A 20,564-nucleotide genomic window follows, 5' to 3' on the forward strand; every position below is an offset into this window, starting at 1 on the left:
TTATTATTTTTATTTTATTTTGGTACTTTGGGGGAAAGCAACCTATTTTGAAGTATTTTGTAAATTTTTGTCAAAAAATTAAACTGACTATGGTTCAATGTTGAAATGCAATTAAAGAGGACAACTTCCAAGGCAGGTGAATGTTTTTTTATAGAAAGGTGATAAAAAGCATTGAAGGCGGAACAGATTACTCAGAAGATGGCGCTGTTGCAGTCACGTCCGCTCTGTCCGACTGTCATGGAAGCTCTTGAACGTCTCTCTTCCTGTTTCGTCGACTGCTGCGGCGGTTTCCTGGGCAACCGAGAAGCGACAACAAATGAGATGGGACGAAGTTAACAAAAAAGAACACGACAAATGACAAGGACGGTAGATAAACACACACAGCCGACATTAGACGGTCTGTTTAATACATGTTAGCTTATTGGGTCGTGGTAATTTCGGAATGGGAAACTTTAAGACTCTAAATTAATAGTTTCGCCGCAACTCATCTTGGGACATGAGGAAAGCAAAATTAACCTCCATTACTAGTACGTTTGTGTAACTTACCGGTATGAGCGAGGAGTGTGTCCGGGTTGCGGTCCGTATCCGGCCGCTGCTCCCTAAAGAAGTCCTTCGCCACCACCAGGTGTGCGTACGAGTGGTTCCGAGTACCGCACAGGTGATGCTTGGCTCGGACCGACTCTTCTGCTTTGACCACGCGTTCGGACCGACAGCCAGCCAGGATCAGGTGTACGAGTCCTGCGTTCAGCCACTGGTGGAGTCGCTGCTGGACGGATACAATGCTACCGTATTTTGCTACGGACAGACAGGGTCGGGCAAGACGTACACACTCGGAGGAGGGAATCAAGGTAAGTTGTGGGATTCAAGTAGAAAGAACCACGAGGGAAGTTGTCGTAGAGCAGACTACCTCATTAGGTGAAGTATTTGGGGAAGTTACATAAGAGAGCTGCAGTTCTGACTCAAATGGAGTCTTTGTTATTATTATTATTATTATTATTATTATTTATTTTTTTTTTTTTAATAGGATTATTGTGACGTCTTTATTGTATGTTTCAATTCAGCTTTTCAGGCTTACATATTTTATTGTGTCTTTTAATTTGGCACCCAAACATTTCCACTGATGGAACAGAAGAATGTGTACATGACATGGTTTTGAGAGTTTTGTTTGCAGTAATTAAGACATAGATCTCAAAATTAAAGCTCTTAAATGGTTTACCTAGTCAGTAGCTTGCTGTTGCCTCATTGTTATACTACACAGGTACCAGGCATGTGACCAAAAGTGCATCTTACGCTTCACTCTATCAACTTCAGCAGACATCAACCGGACTTCTCTTTTAGGTTCTTGAAGACCTTTCACCTCTCATCCAGGACGCTTCATCAGTTCTCTCTTGGATGAAAGGTGAAACGTCTTCAAGAACCAAAAAGAGAAGCCTGTTTGATTTCTCCGGAAGCTCTTAGGATTACCATGACCTGGATGACTGAGAATCTACACAGACATTTTATGTTTCACTCTCTTTGCAACATATATTTCATAGCTATGTGTCTTTTCCTTCAAAACCCTTTCCCAGATGAAGAGGGAGGAATTATCGACCGTGTGGCCCAGGATGTGTTCTTGCTTCTGGGGAAGAAGACATTGAACAGTGATGGTGTGGAGGCCACAGTGCGGGCCTCATATATGGAGCTGTACAAAGAAGATCTACGAGACCTGTTGGAGCCCCACACCATTCACAAAGAACTTCATATCAGAGACGATGAGAGGGGAAACACAGGTAAGACGGTCATGCACATGTGACGAAATATGTTTGTTTTCTACATAAATCTGAGTCCACATGATGGAATGAGCTCATAGAATTTATTAAAAAGGCATACGATATACATTTAGATGCTAAACAGAATGCCTGTACCTGTTAGAGCTGAACACTTACTCAAAATATTAGCAAAATCACTCTATGGCCAAGTGCAATTTTCAAAACACGGGGGCTTAAATGTTTTTTTGGTAAAGCTAAAATGTGTCACAAAATACCATTATAAATTAAGCATTGTGGTGCCATAATGATGTCCCAAACTTCATATTGCGTTCTCCAGACGTAAGGGAGAATACTTATTTGGTGCAGACCACTGCAAAGCTGTTAGGTTTTTTGTCTTCATTGAAAAAGAAATAGAAAATAGCCATTTCAACTAAAATCAAGACTCATTTGCAGTATCTGTGAAAATAATCGCAGTATAATATTTTTTGCATATTGTTCATCCCTATTGCCTGTGCAGCCTACAGTCAATGTCACAAAGTTGTACTTTAATGTCACTAGTATTCCTTTCTGAGTGATATAATGTAGTATTTTCTTCAAACTGTACTTTAGCAAATCAGTAGTGCATTCATAAATTTGGGGGACTTCCCATCATGCACCTCAACAGTGTCTCTTTGATAGACCCTTCTGACATCATTAATGCCCATGGCTTTTAAACTCCAAAACCTGATTGTGTAACTCAGGCTTTCTGTTCTAGATTGTTTTTTGGGTTTTTTTCAAGCTGGAGAGACAATAACACTGGTGAAATTACTAGTGCTGCAAAAGACATGATGTGGAATCAGTCAGAATCACAGATTGTATGGTAATTGCTGTGTTTAGTCAATTGCTTTAGAGGTGTAACATTGTTGGAAGCCTCATTTAATGAATGAGAGACATTATTCCATAGAGGATAAGGAAGTCACATAATGAAATGATGACATTATACACTGTATTGAATATGGAATGGCAAATATTTTAAATTCTTAGAACAAAAAGCATCATTATGTGGTTTTGTGTGTGCTTTCAGTGGTGGTTGGAGCCAAAGAGGTGATCGTCACCTCAGCAGAGGAGCTGCTCAGTGTAGTAGAGATGGGAAATGCCCTGCGCCAAACCGGCACCACAGGAATGAACGAGCACTCCAGTCGCTCTCATGCCATCCTCACCATTCAGGTCATCATGTGTAGCCAGAGCAACAACTCCTCCTTAAAGTCTGTCCGCCTCTCCAAACTCTGTCTGGTTGACCTGGCAGGCTCAGAACGAGCTGGTAAGACTGGAAACACTGGGACACGACTCAAAGAGTCTTCTCATATCAACACAGGCCTGCTTGCTCTGGGCAACGTTATCCGTGCCCTCTCTGACCACAGTCGAAATCGGCGTGGTGGCAGCTGCAGCAGTGCACATATACCATACCGTGCTGCCAAGATCACACGCCTCCTTCGTGATTCATTGGGTGGCACCGCCCACACGCTGATGGTGGCATGTGTAAGCCCCTCCCACCACTTTGTAGCTGAGACTCTGAGTGTCCTGCAGTTTGCATCCAAGGCTCGTCACATTCGAAACAGTCCAGGAGCAACATCTGCTCAAACAGAGGTTAAATCATGTCCTGCAGCCTGGCACCCTGGTGAGGCTCGACTAGGGGAGCTGGAATACGAAGTACAGACACTGAGAGAGCTGCTGAAAGAGAAGGAGCGAGAGATTGAGATGGAAAAAGAACAGACATGGGGAAAAGGTGAGGAGGGGGACAGCTTCAAACAGTCCAGTCAGATCAGGGTATGTGAACCAGATAAGAAGGCGAACCAAGAGGAGCTGTCACAGTATCGCGTCTTGGCAGAGGAAGCTGCAGCTTTGCTTGCAGAAATCTCTGGCCCTTCTTTAAGTCTTTCTTGCAAGCAGCGTCTGCAAAAATGGCAGGAGAGACTGTCAGCTGTCAAGCACTCACATCAAACTGGTGATAGGGACTCTTCAAAGAGGGATGGAGACCAACCTGACCAAGTTACCATATTAAAACTCAGAGAAGAACTCAACAAATGCCAGGTAATGATCCAAAGCTGCCAAAGGAATATTGCCTTTAAAGGTCTCAGATATTAGCTTTTCAAGTCAAAATTTCTTCTGCGCCATCTTTTATCCCCTCAAGAGCCTAAAATCATGTAAACAACAGCAATATATGCACTGCATGACGTTACATAGACAAACAAGCTTGACTATTTTCTATCTTTCCCATCTAATTCATTTTCTCTTGTATCTGTAGAAAGCCCTCCACATAGAAGAGCAGCTTTTGGAGCAGAATGATGCAGAACTGAGACGGGTACAGACAGAAGTTGAGAAACTTCTTCAAGAGAGAAATTCCCACCTCATAGCCTCAGAGGAACAAAAGGAGCAAACTCGTATACTAGTGAGGAGAAAAAGAGTTGTTGCAGTATTTGTAATATGCATTTTATCTGCCAGTAAAACTTTAAAACTGTCCCAGAAATCAACAGCCTAGCTGCTTCAGTTTCCTGTGTTGTTTAAATACGTGGCTGTGTGTCTGCGAATGTTCAGACGGAGCAACTGGTCAACCAACAGATTCTGATTGATCGCCTTCGCAGTGACCTCATGACCTTTCAGGGGACAACCTCAGGGGCAACAGCAGAAGCAAGGGTTTCTGGGAGACCCCACAGTGTTCCTCTGATCAGAGACAGCTGTGTGCGCAGGCCTCCCAGGAAGGTAGTGGCACTGTTTTGTTGTGTGTGTGTTTTTGTGTGTGTGCAGTTGCTGGTCTGTTGTGCCAGCTTCACATGAGTTTTGTTTGTGTCTTTGATTGTCTTAAGTACTGAGCAATGTTGCTAGATTAATTTATATGTGCATTCACACATTGCTGTCCAAGGCTGTGCATACATTTGTCCTAATGACTGTGTGTTTGTAGATTCACTCCAGTCCACCAGCCTATTCACTGGAAAGAGTGATGGCAGCGTTTAAGATGCGGGGTCATCTCCTGCTGGCTGAGATCGAAGAAAAGGATGAAGTGTACTGTCCGTTCATGAAACAACATGCGGAGAGCAAAGACGTGGGTCTAGAGAAGGACGACGAGAATGGATTTTTTATGGACAGAATGGGGTTTAGGTGAGAGCCTGTATATTGCAAGTCAAATGATTCTTTCTTTGCATTACCATTTTCATTATATCAATTACAACTACCACAGTTTCAGTTAATGCGCTGCAACAAAAATGTTCACAGCACAGCAGTCATTCAGTTATTAATTAGATTAGCTGAAATGTAAACTTTATTCAGAATTTCTAGTGCCATGATTGGCTTTGTAGAGGCAAACTGCCATTTCCTTCAGATGTGGGAATATTTATTCCTCATGTCCTCGTCACACTTTGCACAGCACTGATGTTCCATGCACCAACATGGGTAGAGAGGCTCAGCAGACGGGTGTGTAGCTGGAAATTCAGTGACACGCTACAATTTTGGTGTCAGGGCTGACTGCATTCTGTGCTCCCTGCAACCTGCTTGTCCAGACAACAAAGCACTTGTCACTTTAGCTGGTGCGCACAAGTAGATCTCTCACAAATCACACATATCGTGAATGCTCAGCTTTTCACTTTCATCTGTTTTGTATAAGCTTCGGCTGATAGAAACATTTAAATTGCAGCAAAAATACATTTTTCATTGTGTGAATTTGTCCAATAATGGTAATAATATTAACAGTAATGGTTCCTTTGACAGCTCCTAACTTTATTTCTGAATAAAACTGCAATGAATTACACATGGCATATATCATGCAAGGAATGTACTCATATACAGGTGAGGAAAGCAGAAGTTTTGAATGTTTTTAGTGTTACATATGGCACAACCATGGTGTCACAAAGTACTGTTTCAAAATAGCCACACTGATATCTGTGCTCCACTGCACCACCTCAGACCTGTCAAAAAATAATTGGTGTTCCCTGCTGCCTCCTGGGCATATAGGAGATCTCTGGGGGCTGAATATGGACACATGGCAGGGGGCACACTGCTTTTGAGGAGAATGAGAGGAGCTGACGTGAGATTCCAGTCTCTAATATACACTGATAGGGTTTAGCAATTTTAACTTTTAATATATCCTTGGTTCCAAATGTACTGTAGGCGTGTTGTGCGTGATTTAAGTCTCACATATCAGCCATCTTTCATTCAGAAAATCTTTTTATTTTTAACTGCAGCAAGTTCGTTCAAAATGATCTGACTAATTGAATGTTGTGACATTATTCCAGACGTTCTTTAAATCGAACATGGACCAGCCGACACAAGAAATCAGCTCTGAAAGAGAAAAACATTGAACTGGATCCAACATGTGATGAAAATCCAGCAGTGCAGCAGCATCCCCCAGTCACAGGTAGCCTTTACATGTTCTTACCTGTTTCTTTGCATTCACTCATCTTTCTGTCCTTTTGTATTGACTAACGCATGCGTTCCTGTCTCAGGTCTCTTCTCTGATATTCAAAAGAGATATTTTATATCCAGAGATTGTTTGCTTAACTTACTGTCATGAGTTATTTCTTCTCAGACGTCAAGGAAAACCAGCTCAAGCAAAGCCATATCAGGAAGGCGAGAGTAAGAGCCAGTGTCACAGAGAGAAGAATCCAAGATCTGTCAGTCAACATGCGCATGAAGGAGGAGCTCATCAAAGAGCTCAACAAAACTGGTGTGTTTACATAATTACATACTGTCTTTCCTGGTTATACTGACAATGGAAGTCTTTTGCTTTGGATTTGTTTGTGTACCAGGTTGGTCCAAACATTCCTGCACAACTGATATGAAGTTCCTGCTTCTTTCACAGGCTTCATTAGGAGATAAAAGACAAGATAGCTATGGTGATAGTCTACCAATCATATTAGATATTTGTTTTTAATTTTAGATTTTCTAGAGCCAGGGAACACTTAAAGTTAAAGTATGGAAGAAGTCAAGCATTTTCAGCTGTGAAAATAAGGCTTTATCCATGCAAGGTTTCAGTAAAGGACCAAAAAGGCAGAAAATACACATGTGAACTTTCAGAATCCTGCACTGTTTCCTACTGGCAGATTAATTCTTATTTGCCTTAAATCATTTTGGCCTTTGTACTGAACTCCTGGGCAGCAACTGTACAAAGCCAATAAATCATTACATGACAGTTTACAAACTTTGGCAATGCATTCCAGTCTTATTTCCAATTCTGAACAATATTTGCATCTCTAAATGAATGCTTTTGTCTGACAGAGAAGGAAACTCAAGCAGTGGACAGACGTGTCAGACACAGTGGTGGTGATGGCAGACAGCCCAGTGTGTTGGCAAGACTTTCCATGCAGAGCCAGCAGGTCCGAGCAGAGATGTACCACAGCCTGCAGCACATGAGACTGCAGAGAGCACAGCTTCAGACCAGCCTTAAGCAGCAGAGACAGACCAGTGAGAACAACAAAGAACTCCACCAAACTGCGGTTAGTTATGCAGATTTTTAAAAAATAAACTGAGCAACGTCAAACTTATTTTCTGATCAGTGAAAAAGAAAAAAATATGAACATGTGAAACTTCAGTTCAGTTTTTGAAGTCCAGGTAATAAAATTGGTTAAATTCCAAGTAAAAAGTGTTCATACAGGTGTATTTATGATCACTTGGATATGCATTCATTTTTGGGTTTTTTTTTATCTCACTGTCAGTTAAGTCAGGAAGCTAAAAGATATTTGCCCTGCGTAAAAAAAAAAGTGTTGATGGCTCTGCTCAGGTGGTACTTTTGGTCTGTGATCTTTGTACCTATTTTTAATTTGGTTTAACTGAAGTTTAAATATGAACCTGATTTTGTTGTGTCTAATTTGACAATTGGACAAATGTAGGTTCTAACTGAACCTTGGTGGAAGTTCTCTTAATTATGGATATCATCCAAATGTCATCTAAGTCTTTAACAAATGTAGAACCACGAAAATGTAACAGTTAGCTCTCAGCATGTATCATTTAATTTTTGGGTAATCATGATTTATATTTTTGTTTACAGGAGCAAAGTGCAGAAGATTCAACTGCGTGTAAACACTATCATTTGAAAGAGACAAAGGGAAAGGTAAAGTATCCTTGTTAAATACAGACACTAAATTCTTAAAAAGCTGGTCTGTCATTTTGACAGTGTTTTTCTGTCCTCACTGCAGCCGTGTCATAGCAGTTGGCTGGAACAGGAGGAGGAGCAGGTTATTCAGAAGAGAGCAGAGCTACAGGAGCTGGAGGAGGAGCTGAGGAGGAGAGAGGAGGTGCTGCTGCAGAGGGAGGCCTGTCTGCAGCAGAAAAACAAACTAGAGATCAAGATGCTACACTCCAGTCAGGTCAGCCTGTGTTTTTATCATAAGTTAAATTCAACATTGTGACAAGTCTCTTTATTTGTGCTATGTATAGATTACAATTAACAAATGTTATTGAAACTGGAATTATGAGGTTTTTTTTATCACTTACTTTTCAGGCTCTGAATCAGGACCTGCTGCATGTGTCAATGCAGTTAGAGTCTCTGGAGGAGCAGCTGAAAAGGAAGGCTGGAGGAGTTACTGTAGATGAACTGCAGAAAGAGAAAGACATGCTTCAAAAAAGAAGAGACACTCTGGATGCCCAGCTGAAGGACAACAGAGTGCTCACTGAGGAGGTCAGAAAAAAGGGAAAATTGTGTGTATGAAGTACATGATGTATTTCTTGTACAAATTTTGGTAAACTACACTTTTAGTAGACCTTATTCCATTATATATTTCTTTTTGGGGACTTTGATTTATGTGTCGTCATGTAGGAGGAGCATTCCCTTCTTCAACTGGAGGAAGCTATTGAAGCTCTGGATGCGGCTCTGGAGTTTAAAAACCACTCCATCCAGGACAAACAGCAGCAGTTGTTAGTCTCTGAGTTCTCATTGAATCAGTCACAAAGCACTGAACCCGCCCAACTCTGTGATGTCTTCAGGAAGCTGAAGGGGCTCTCACTACCTGAGGCCTCGGAGCTACTCGTCAAATATTTCAACAAGGCAAGATAAAGCACATGAACATATGGCTATGTGCAACAGTCAGCTCTACTCTGAAATGCACATGTTTCCATTCTAGCTCTTTACTAGGGCCTGTATACTGTCTGGCTATCGTCACTCCGTCTACTCTGTTTTCCTTTTCCTCTTCCATTATTTCGTATTCGCTAGAAAAATCCAAGAGCGCCTTCTGGTGGCTGCTCTTTGCTAAAAACACATTCATTCAATTGTAAAAATGGATTTTACCATGTCAAACGGAAACTGAATGCCGTCTCCTTCACTTTCTGTTTCAGATCCAGATTTATCTCACTCCTTTTCTCTTCTTCGTTTATTTACCATCTTTAGTTTCTCTCTCCAGGCAAAGTGCTTCTGCTAGTCAGAAATGCAGCTGCACCATTTCTTTAGTGCTAATTAAATCATACCCCCTCCTTCCTTCTGCTCCCTTCATGGTTCCTTCCGGTACCTTTCATCTTTGCTAATGATGCATCTTATCACCATTCTAAACAATTTCAGTTTCAAGATATGGCTCATTTGCAGCATGTTATACTATTTCACCATGATAAAGCTTCTCTCACATCTTTTACTCCGTCATTTTCTCTGTAGGTGTAAAAATAAATAAAGGGAGCAGACTCAGATATTATCTTTGCAATTATAGATTGCAATAATATGTGGGTTTTTTAAAATACTATTTTACCACCTTTTTGATCCTCTCCAGGTTGTTTGCCTTCGAGAGACAGAGCACCATTTACGTTTGCGTTGCCAAGAGCTGGAGCTTCAGGCTGGTGAGCAAGAGGTAGTGTTAAGGGAAATGGAAGCGGCCATGCAGCATCTGGTCCTGAATGCAGACCGAAGGCTCACCCAGCAACACCAAGATCACCAAAACGACATTCAGCTACTACTACAGAAACTTAAAGGTGGAGAAATTGGGTCAACTTGGACAAATGATCAAAACGTGAACTATTTTGTCTTGTGCCTCTCAATTAGTACAGAAATTGCTACCTAAATATTGCTTTCACATGCTTTTGTCTCCCTGTGTGCTTGTGTATGTGTGTGGTTAGAGGGTGTTTCAACAGAGGAACAGAAGGCTGTACAAGGCCGACTGCAGCATCTGGAGAAAGAGCTGTTTTTCTACAAAAGCACCAGTCGCCAGCTCAAAAAGAAACTTAAGGAGCTTCTCGGTGAAGCCCTGCAGCCTGATGATCATCGCTCGCACATGCAGGAGCACAAACAAGTACACTATAGTGAACCCCAGGTTCATCCTCAGGAGGTACAGATGAGTACACATATTGCGCTGACATACACTAAAATTCATGCTGACCAAACAGACAAAAAGGCACACAGTGATTCTTATACAAACAGAAATTCACACCATATTCAGTGTCCATCTTCACCCTCTGGTTGCCAAGCTCTCAAAAAGACAAAAATGCCAGAATCCAGCCAGATGCACACACAGTCCCAGATGAGGAGTGTAAGAGGTCAGTCTGGTAGAAGTTTAGAAGTGATTCCAGTGCGTGTGTCTCCCAGTGAGATGAGACAGATCTCTGCACCTGACCTGCACATCTCTGGTTCTGCCACAAGGAGGCGACAGTCTGCTGTGGATAACAGCACAGAGTCAATATTAGAGGACTCCATTGAAGTGTCCAGGAACACTGACAGATAATGTTGCGTCATTTGTGGATCTGTTCTGTGGCTTTACATAGATGATAGTACTTACTTTTCCCCCTTGCCTTATTTGGGAATCTTCAAGCTCTTTTCCTAGAAAAAGACATAAGACTAATTTCTAAACATATATTCACAATATCTTAAATCATCCTGACATAAATATATTGTATACATTACTTAGAACCTTATGTACATTTTGTGAGAATGGGGTATTTGATGCAAGGATCAGCGCTTTTCTGATAATAATAATACAGTAGATCACCTTATGTCATCACCATTTACATCCAATAAATAGATTCACCCCCTTTTACAAACACTATAGGGTCAGAAAATAAAAGTTATAGGAGTGTTCATAATCCTGCTGTTAAATGTATTCAAAAAGTGCTTTGTCTTTTTTCCTTCATTTTCAGCACTGTTGAGTACTTAAATTGACCACTAAATCTAGTGTAGTTTTCTGCATGATGACAGTAACATAAAGCTTGGTTATTTTCTATGCATTGAGATTTTGATACAAACTTTGTGTGCACTTTAGACTGTTGGTTTTATGTTGATTGCAGTGTAAATCGTTTTTTTTTTAAAAATATGTGGTTCCTAATAAAATGTAAATGTATTAAAGTACCTGGTTTTCATATCTCACTGTTTTGAGATCATTCTCAATCTTTTCACCTCCAACTAATTAATGAAGCCATGGTTTTAGGGTGAGTGTATTAAATGTTGTAATTTAGGTAAACAATACGACAAGTGGCTTAAAGCTTTTGGACATTTATTATCAAACTGAAATTGAACAGTGACATTTGATGCTGACTTTCCTTAACTGGCTCGACTCAAAATATATTTTAGCGTCCATATGTCGGTTTGCGTAGGATCAGGTGGATGCTAATAATCAGGGTTAAGGTTAAATTTTATCTACAACATTTCGTGCAATAGTTACCAAGGAGAATAAGATGAATGTGCTTATTTAATGCTTAAATAATTAGATTAAAATCAAACAATTTATTATCTATTCTATAAATGTAAAATGGTGTGCAATATCTAACATATTAATATAATTTATTATTAGATATAATATTAACTTAAGGGCGATTAACTAGCTTTTCCCGAATTTTCAACCGTATAACAGTCTTTTTCAGTGGATGGAGTTTGCTCGGTTGCCATGGTGATTAAGACCTTATGGTCAAGACAGAAGTCATGACAACTAAGACATCACCATGACAACTAAATAAAGCCTGGTTTTTCCACCCTAAAATTGTGGATCCTATTAGAAAACAGTTCAAGTACAATGAACGTCTATTATATAATATACACAAAACATTTCGGATAAGCTATAAACACAGACAGAGCGAGCTTCAGTCTTAAGAGAGAGGGTGCTTTAAATATATCGCCGATCAGGAACCCAGTCTCATCCTTTTTGGCACCGCAGGGCTACTGTACTCGGTCAGACAATCGCTGGTAGCAAACGAACGGTAACCGACTGCACCTTCAGGAACAGGTGAAAGTACTCTTTTACAACTTTTCTTGTGAGTAGTGCCTCTTCGGCACAAGTCTGTGAATGTATTGAAAACAAAAGTTCGTTAATGGGTTGTAGACTCGTATGTGTCACTACTTTTGCACTTGTTTAGAAGCTAACAAAACCGGCTAACCGTTGTGCAGTTAGCTAGGTGACGTTGCTGCTATGTGATGCTAACCTAGCTGCTGCTCATAACGGCGCACTTAAGATCGCTTTACATTTATCTGCACTGCTGTCTGTTTCGATAAAACACACTGACGGTACAATCTGCAGCTTTAAATACAGCTGTTGTACGAGATACGTTGGTGATACTATGTGGAAAGAGGTTGCAACTAAAAGCTAAGTCTTTGTATCACCTCTCTGGAGTTGTCCTAACTATATTGTCATTTTCTTTATATTTTGATCGCTTGGTTTTCCCTTTAGTGATGGCATCGTCTGCAATGATCACCGTCCCTACTACCGCCTCCCGCTTTGCTCTGCTCCAGATAGACTCAGATTCGGACTCTGACACCTCCGAGCCGGGGAAGACTGCCACCAAAAACGGACGGGACTCCTCTGGGAAGCCACGACAAGGAAAATCGGGAGCAGCCGGGGGCAAAGCTGCTCAGGGCAACGACAAGAAAAAAGACAAGAAAAAGAAGAAGAAGGAACAGCAGCAGAGTGAGGCAAATGAAGTAAGTGTCTGTGGAATAGATCCTATACGTGACCTATTACTTTCTACTGTCTGTGTTATTGCGCTGCAGTCATGGCTTTCGTTTTATCACAGTAATGTGCTCCACCACAATTTCACTTCACCTGAAGTGAAACTGCAGAGAGCGGTGTCAGGCACACACATAGGAGCATATACTGTTGTTTAATTTTTTTTACTCGTTGTTAAAGAGGAAATAATAAATCAGAGCAGTTGTAAAAATGGGAAGAATTAGCTTGTAAAGATTTTTATTATTCAGGAAATATCATTGGAATCAGTATCACTTTTGCAATAGAGCCCTGAGAGCGAACACGACACACTAGATCTCAACAACGAACAACGCTCTCTAAACAGCCACCACACACACACACACGACCACGCTAATTAAAACATTTCAAACTATTAGAAATGTAAGCTAGTGAACATATGTCTATGTTGTGGTGATTCCAGGAGTTTCATTAGAAAGCAACTGGACTTCTCTTTTAGGTTCTTGAAAATGTTTCACCTCTATTCCAAGAGAAAAAACGAGAGGAGCAACATTGTCATTCCACATGTTGCTGGTGTCCAAGAAATTCAGAAGGGTTTTCTCCAAACACAATGTGCCATTGCACTTCAGACCCAGCAGCACTCCTCAGGGATAAAACCCCAACACACCAATGGGGCAACATTGTATATGCAGTCTGATGCAGGGAGAAGTGCACAGACTTGTACATAGGAGAAACTAAACAACAGCTCCACCAGTGCATGATTCAACGGAGCAAAGCTATCTCATCAGGACAAGACTCAGCAGTCCACCTGCATGTGAAGGATAAGGGACACTCATTTGAGGACAGCAAAGTACACTTTTAGGACAGAGAATGGTTTGAGAGAGGACTGCAGAAAGCCATCTGTGCCAAACTGAAACAGCCAGCTCTAAAGAGATAGGGAGCCACCACTTATCAAGCATCTACAACACAGTGCTAAGATCTCTCCCCAGAAAGTTTCACCATCATTAACATCATGAGTTACTCCTGGCACGGCAGATTCATATCTTTTGTTGTGTAAACTGGCAGCTCCACCACCGTTATTGCTGTCGTTGCTGTTGGGCCACTTGGTGTCACAATCACTCACACCTTGTGAGTCCTGGTGAATATAAACATCTGAAACTCCCCATCAGTCAGTTACAACTGAAGAAGCCTCTAGGATGAGAGGTGAAATGTCTTTCCGAACCTAAAAGAGAAGTCCAGTTGCTTTCTGCTGAAGCTCTTTCTAACCATCGATTTATAGCCTTGAAAGGATTGTTATCATCAATGGTATGCACTCATGTAAAATGTATACACACACACACACACACACACACACACACACACACACACACACACAGTGTGCCTGTGTGTGTATGCACACAGTGATGGTTTCTACAGCTAGAAATAGGGTAAAATAGTGTAAAATAGTGTTCATTATAATGACAATAAGTCAGTGTTTGGATCAAATTTTATCTCTCTCTTTATTAGTTACGTAATCTGGCCTTCAAAAAGATTCCTCAGAAGTCTTGTGCCCCACCACCCTGTATGACACTGTCAGGAATCGCCAGTGAACTTCTCAGCCCTGTGTCAGGAGACCACAATATACCTTCAGATGGGTGGCAGCAGTGGAAACAGAGAGATGAGCAGGTAAGACAAAACAACTTTTCACAAAAAATGTGTTTACTAGTGAGTTTTGTTTGATAATCATAGTGTCACAGATGTGCCCTTGTGGAAGCTCCTTTGCTTCTAGCTCTCTTTAATCAAGCTGGTCAGAGGTCAACAGTAGATGAATGTCTGGACTGGCATCTTCCATGTGTGCAACAGTATGAACTAGAAGCTGGATATTGTTACACAGCATCTTAAGCGAGTCATGGCTGACCTTACGGATAGTACCAGCCATGTTTCTCAAGTGAATGCATTTTCTCATCTTTTTTCTCTCTGACTACTCAGATAACCACAGAACTATATGAAGCAGACTTGGAAAAGGCCTTGATCCTAAGTAAACTGGAGTATGAACAACAGAAACAGGTACATTACACACACAAACACACACAGATATAACCCTTTTAAAAGTCAAATTTGGGATTACATTTGTCAGAGTTCAACGATTTGTAGGTATTCATCATTTTTACAAATCTCTTAATTTAGTGCAACACTTATACCATTTTGCCAAGTGTCAAATATTATTAAATCATAATGGTATTAACTAAATCTTTTTTTTTTTTACATGAAGAAAAGACAATACTGCACCCTGTCTCTTTCTGCTGTTTATTTTTATTATGTTTTATTCAAGTTGTGTTGCCCTCTGACACACCTATGACACATTCAGATAAGCAAAGATGTTTAAATTATAGGATAGCATTGTAATACTATATATATATTTTATGATTAAATTTTATTCAAAATAGATATTGGATACATCATGCCAAAATTCTTTTGTTAATTTGCAGCTTCCCCTGGATTTTCTATGTCAGCTTCTGTGCATTTCAATAAAACAGAAAAGAGGAACAAAGTAGTTTACTGTTTTGAAATGGAAATTTAATTTTGGATTTATCTGAAACATGTTCATTGTCATTAATATTATTGTAACATAATGAATTGTTAATAAAAATTAAAAGCCTAAATTATGAGTGAAGGCGAAATAATCTGCTTTCATTCAACAGAGCAACACAAACACATCCTCACCAAAGTCGCGAGGAGGAAAAGAGGGCGGCGGGAAGAAGGACAAAAAGAAAAATCAGCAGGCAAAAGACAAAAAGACAGTTTCTCTGCAGGACTTCCAGGCTGAAGGTAGTGCGGGTGAGAGAAACGCATTGATCATTTTCAAAATCAATGAAACTCTGATCCTGTGTGCTGCAATCCAGCACACAGCAGGCTGCCAGAACAGGAGCTGTGACTGTACTCTTTTGAAACTGAAAAGACACCCTCACTATATTTCATGTATTTTTCTCTCCAAATTTGGTTGAGTTGTAACATTTAATATTTTCTCTTTGCAGACCATTTAAATAGGAAACAAGAAAAAGAGGTGAGCAAGTCATTACAATACAGTGCATATGAATGTGAGTAGTTACTGAGGAATGCATCAGTAACAACCTGATAATTGTTCATGAGAAATTCCTGGATATATCATAAGCAAAAAATACACAGTGGATAATGACAGTTTGGGAGAACTATAATAGTGAGTCATTAGGTAATGGCAAATTCATGAATCTGAATTGTTTATGCTTTTGTGCTCCCTGAAATAGCAAAACCAAATGTTGCATATTAACTTTCTCTGGGTAAACAATAAATTCCTTCTTGGCAAACCAGAGAGAAAACAGAGATACAGGATTAAATAATTAGTATTGAATGCATCATTAATTAGGAACAATAGAAGGAGGTCATTTGTTTCAGCAAATTTATAAGATTAGCTAATGATTTATTAAAACAGAATTTCACAATCTATTCTCTAGTTACTCATTATTCACGACTGTACAGTCCTTACACGTAAACAGTATTTACATTTCTTTATTTGTTTTATTTGTAACTGAATATCATGCATGTTATAATAGACTGCAAATGAAACACACTGACTAATTTCCTTCCAGGACAGCAGAGCAGCTAACCCAGTGCCAGGGACTGGACAGGAGGAGCGTTTTTTTAACAAATTGGAAGATGATGTCAGTCGGATTATCCAGAGGGAGAAAAGACGGGAGCAGTATGCTAACAGCCAGGGGCAAGAAGTCAACACCTCCACAGAGCATGAACCTGTGAGTGAACAGAAATGTACAACAAAATGCTCCTAAACATGTCTGTATTTATTCAGTTTTGCTTATTATATAATGAACAAAGCTCGCACAAGCTTTTTGGTAAAGTTTTTTTTTTTTTTTGTGGTAATCATCTTGGCGTTTTGCACCTCCTGCCTATTGCATCTGTTCTCTAAACCCACAATGCACACAGTTTCCAGTGATTGAGTAAATACAACATCACTTAAGCAAAGTTTGTGTTTTATTACTATGTTGAATTAGTGGGAAGTGTAAAGTCATTCTTCTTTATTCCCGTTAGGACCCCCGAGCAGAGCAGCTGAAGTACGAGCTGGAGAAGAAAGACCAGGAAATTGATAAGCTAAAGAAGACCATCTCACAGTGGGAGGTCAGCCTTTATAAACAGCTTCCCAATCTTTCTACTACTATCACTCACGTTTATTTATTTCATATTATGTATTAGCTACATATTTGGACTCATTTATTTCAGCAAGAAGTTAAAGTAGTCAAAAAGTAACTGAGACTTCTTGAACGTGCAAATCCTACTGTACTTTTAAGCAGAACCCAACAAGACTTAAATCTGAGGATTTAACCAGAGCAGTGTAACTTTTTCTTTTTGAGTCACTTGAGTAAACTCTTGGAGGTGTAGGAGGAGTACAAAACACCAGAACAATCACGACAACAGAGACAAGACGAGAATACAGAAATGTGCAAGAAAGGAAGGAGATAAGGTGGTGAGAGTGAATGAACCAGTGACAGCTGAACAGTGTTTTTGTGGAGTACACTGACCATGTGTGGCAGAATGGAAATTCCTTCTTAACCATCTGTTTATTATTGTCATCTTTATCAAACTTGAACAGTGACTTAAGATTTAACTCACTCAAATCACAGAGGCTGTGGGCAGTTTTAAATTGTAACTGTCATGTTGTGACTCAGTCTGCCTGCTAAGGGCCAGTGATGATTAGGCAGCTTTGTCAAACATAATCAAAAATCAATTCTTGATCAGAAGTTGGAGTCTTTAAAAAGTTCTCAAGAAAGAGTTTTCAGAGTCTGATGTGAATAATGTTTATTCAATACAGAGGTTGTAAGCACAAACATGAACAAAATCTTGAGATTTTCACTGACTATACGAAGCGTTGCATCATCTTATATACCTATGCAAACTTCTACATACCCCTCTTCCGTTCTGGAAAGCTACAACCCATCGTCTTAAGACCCAATCAGAATGCATATGATGTAATTGTATCAAGCATGACCTTGGTTTCAACTCACGAGTGCAGACAAAGAGAAGGCATGAACTTCTGGTCTTCACGCCTTTTAGAGGCTGTATAGGCTTCTGTTGGGTCGCTGTCTCCCACAGGATTATTTAGTGTGTGCATAAATTCAGTTGAAACGTTCAGCCTTCCAATCTTATTGTTTGTTCTAAAGTCTGATTTACACATTCTGTTCATCTAATTTTATCATTTGTTTAGTCTTAAAGTGCAACAACAGCTGACCACAGTGGGCTCCAGATGCACTAACTGTGTGTTCAGCCTGTTACAGTTGCTCCCACCTGTTTTCAGATTTTCACATTGGTATGCCTCTGTCCCAGCAACATCCAAGGCTAAGTCATTATGTTTTCAGGTTGTCTGTGTGTGTCTGTATTTCCATCCATCCATTAACTCTGTAACTCTCGAGCACCTCTACGGAATTTCTTCTTATTTGGCATAAACATTCACTTGAACTCAAGAATGAATTGATTATGTTTTGGTGGTCAAAGATCAAATCACAGTGACCACACATCCGTCCCATTCCTACTTTCAGGGAACTTTTGACCTCTCAAAGCAGGTTTTTAGCCATAATTCAAGAATTTCAATGTTAATTATGACAAAATTCTAATAGTTCCAGTGTCAAATGTTTTTAACTTAATTTTTGTCATGCTAATTTGGATTGTTGCTGGTGACTTTTGTTTCATCACTGGACATCCTGGTTGAAGACTCTTGTTCTGGTTTTGCACCATGCACTCCGATTGTTCGCTCCAGGGACCAGCTGCTCATGATGAAACTGGCCAACATAGTTACCAATAAAACAACAACAGACATTCTTGCAGTAATCAGGAGGAAGATATACAGAAGATGCAAAGAAAGAAACAAAAGATAATGCAAAAGGTCTAGGTTCAGACAACAAAGACTGATGGAAAAGAGGAGATGTAAACCTCATCTCTGTTCTATCGTAATGTCTATTTGGAGAACACTGAACAATAAGATGGAATCTACTGGTATGTGTTTGACTGACAAACAGCAACAGAGTTACTCCGGATTACATAGTTACCAATGCCTGCTTTCAGATGGTTTGAGCAGACAGGAAGAAATCCAAGGAAAAAGGTGGATACCTTGCAGTTTTTATTCACAACAAATGCCGCCACTCTGGTCACATTAAAGTAAAGGAACCTTTTTGCAGCTCAGCTATTGAACTATAAGCTGTGGGACTATGTCCATACGACATATCCAGGTAGTTTTCACATAATTTTCACACTCTTTTTTGCCTCTCTGTTATGGCAGAATGCTTTAAACTCATCACAAACAAAAACCTCTTCTTGCTTCTTCAATATGCAGGTGAAATACAAGGAGGTGAAGGCAAGAAATGCGCAGCTGCTTAAAATGCTCCAACAAGGAGAAAGTGAGTTCAGCATTACATTTGATACCCCTCATTCCTTCCCCTTCTTTCCTTTTTTTTCTTTCCTCTGCTGATGAAGATTTCATGTGATCTGTCTGATGTTTTATGATGCTTCTCATCTCTCTCCTTCAGTGAAGGACAAAGCAGAAATCCTTCTACAGGTAGAAGAACTACTGCATATTAAAGAAGAACTGTCATCACAAGTATGTAACCGTGAGAGACTGAGAGAGTGGAATATTAGTGTTGCTAGATGTTTTTACTTTTATGTATGTGCACATGAATAAGGCATGTTTATTTCTGTTAAGGTCACATTACTACACGGTGCCCTTGAACAGGAAAGGTCTAAAGTCAAAGGACTTCAGTCAGAACAACCAAAACATCAGGTAAGAATTCGAACAGTGACTCACTTTTTAATTTACTTTCATGTGTACTCCCTTGTTTACATAGAAACAAGTAGGTTCATATTCTAGTGTTGTCTGTGTATGAAATCATGCTTGTCAGAGCTGATCTGTGGGTAGTAGAAATGCTGTTTTACATGTATTATGTAAAAAGACATGACCCTTCTTTTGGTTAAGATTTTCTTTGTATTTGTTGGATTTCATTGGTTTGTGTACTTTCATGTATGTTGGCTTCTTTACCTCTCGATAGATCACAGGAACTGCAGTTAGTAAGTCAGGTCAGGTGAGGTGAGAAAAATTGCAGTCTAAGTAAGCCACAGGATTACAGAGGTACAGTAGTAAATGTATATTTGAGTTTACAACTTTACCCAGCTCTGTTGGGATAGAAGTAAGTTCAGGTTCAGCTCAGAGCATTTGAATACATTTTACTCTTTTATAACACCACAAGAAATTAATCATTTGTCTTAATTTTTGTGATTTCTTTCTATCAACACTGTGTTTGTTTCAGTTGTAATGCACAATCCCAGAAATCTATATCTGCATTAATGTTTTTGTTCATGTATTTTTTAATTGACCTAACATGAATTAGGTTTATAAAACATGTGTTTCAGTGTAATCTTTCTGTACTCATAAATAATTGTGTTCTTTTCTGGCCTTTTCTGGTTGTCAGGGAAACAAAAAGGGAAAGAAAGGCTCCGAGACGGATCTATGAAGGTTTCAGCAGGAAAATACCTGAAAAGAAAAAAATAAATAAATGAGCAAAGGAAGAAAACCACAGCTGATCATAATCAGGGTTCTCCTTCCTTATTTTTTTAGATCAGACTTCCTGTCAGCCTTTAATGCATGCCCCCCTAATCACACACACAGAATGCACTCCTGGTGTGGCACGATGTATAACACAACTGAACAAGATTTTCAGAAGCTTTTAAAAATGATTGACTAAATTTTAAGGTTGTGTTGTACTGGTGGCCTGGCTCTCTGTGCTGCCCTCTGCAGGCAGTAGAGTGCTACTGGATCTCAGTACTGTTCAAGGCTGTGTGTCTGATGTTTCCACATGCTCTGATGAGAATATGGCAGATATGAAATGTATGTTTTTGTTTTTTCTTTATCACTGTTAAGTAAATATAGTACTTTTTCAGTGAAATAAATGGT

General features: G+C 39.8%; 2 protein-coding genes across 4 annotated transcripts; both read left to right on the forward strand.

Moving 5' to 3' along the window:
- Positions 1-183: 183 nt before the first annotated feature.
- LOC111567409 (kinesin-like protein KIF27) lies at positions 184-11,046 on the forward strand. The gene is made up of 15 exons (XM_023268511.3): positions 184-848; positions 1,569-1,769; positions 2,812-3,818; positions 4,033-4,176; positions 4,323-4,487; positions 4,687-4,883; positions 6,014-6,135; positions 6,307-6,444; positions 6,996-7,213; positions 7,765-7,827; positions 7,913-8,083; positions 8,218-8,394; positions 8,533-8,760; positions 9,470-9,668; positions 9,813-11,046. Exons 1-15 carry the CDS (start codon positions 551-553, stop codon positions 10,412-10,414), a joined length of 3,930 nt encoding a protein of 1,309 aa, XP_023124279.2. The 5' UTR covers positions 184-550; the 3' UTR covers positions 10,415-11,046.
- Positions 11,047-11,752: 706 nt separating this feature from the next.
- On the forward strand, positions 11,753-20,560 carry gkap1 (G kinase anchoring protein 1). Of its 3 annotated transcripts, none has more exons than XM_023268515.3 (12): positions 11,753-11,905; positions 12,347-12,597; positions 14,105-14,263; positions 14,567-14,644; positions 15,280-15,415; positions 15,613-15,641; positions 16,204-16,365; positions 16,661-16,747; positions 18,954-19,017; positions 19,147-19,217; positions 19,320-19,397; positions 20,083-20,560. In XM_023268515.3, exons 2-12 carry the CDS (start codon positions 12,349-12,351, stop codon positions 20,122-20,124), a joined length of 1,155 nt encoding a protein of 384 aa, XP_023124283.1. In that variant the 5' UTR covers positions 11,753-11,905; positions 12,347-12,348; the 3' UTR covers positions 20,125-20,560. The 3 variants fall into 3 exon arrangements, with proteins under 3 accessions (XP_023124283.1, XP_023124284.1, XP_054867764.1); XM_023268516.3 differs by having other exon boundaries at positions 15,280-15,406; XM_055011789.1 differs by having other exon boundaries at positions 11,833-11,933.
- Positions 20,561-20,564: the final 4 nt, after the last annotated feature.

This window comes from Amphiprion ocellaris, chromosome 6, assembly GCF_022539595.1.
Source record: "Amphiprion ocellaris isolate individual 3 ecotype Okinawa chromosome 6, ASM2253959v1, whole genome shotgun sequence".
In the NCBI taxonomy this organism is placed as follows: Eukaryota; Metazoa; Chordata; class Actinopteri; family Pomacentridae; genus Amphiprion; species Amphiprion ocellaris.

What these genes read in the sequence shown, in the direction of transcription:
- LOC111567409 (XM_023268511.3), top strand. Translation starts at nt 551, where the DNA reads ATGAGCGAGGAGTGTGTCCGGGTTGCGGTCCGTATCCGGCCGCTGCTC. An exon ending in ACAGAGTGCTCACTGAGGAG is followed by an intron (nt 8,395 to 8,532) that starts GTCAGAAAAAAG and finishes GTCGTCATGTAG; the next exon opens with GAGGAGCATTCCCTTCTTCA. An exon ending in ACTACTACAGAAACTTAAAG is followed by an intron (nt 9,669 to 9,812) that starts GTGGAGAAATTG and finishes GTGTGTGGTTAG; the next exon opens with AGGGTGTTTCAACAGAGGAA.
- gkap1 (XM_023268515.3), top strand. Translation starts at nt 12,349, where the DNA reads ATGGCATCGTCTGCAATGATCACCGTCCCTACTACCGCCTCCCGCTTT. An exon ending in GGAAACAGAGAGATGAGCAG is followed by an intron (nt 14,264 to 14,566) that starts GTAAGACAAAAC and finishes CTGACTACTCAG; the next exon opens with ATAACCACAGAACTATATGA. An exon ending in AAGAAGAACTGTCATCACAA is followed by an intron (nt 19,218 to 19,319) that starts GTATGTAACCGT and finishes ATTTCTGTTAAG; the next exon opens with GTCACATTACTACACGGTGC.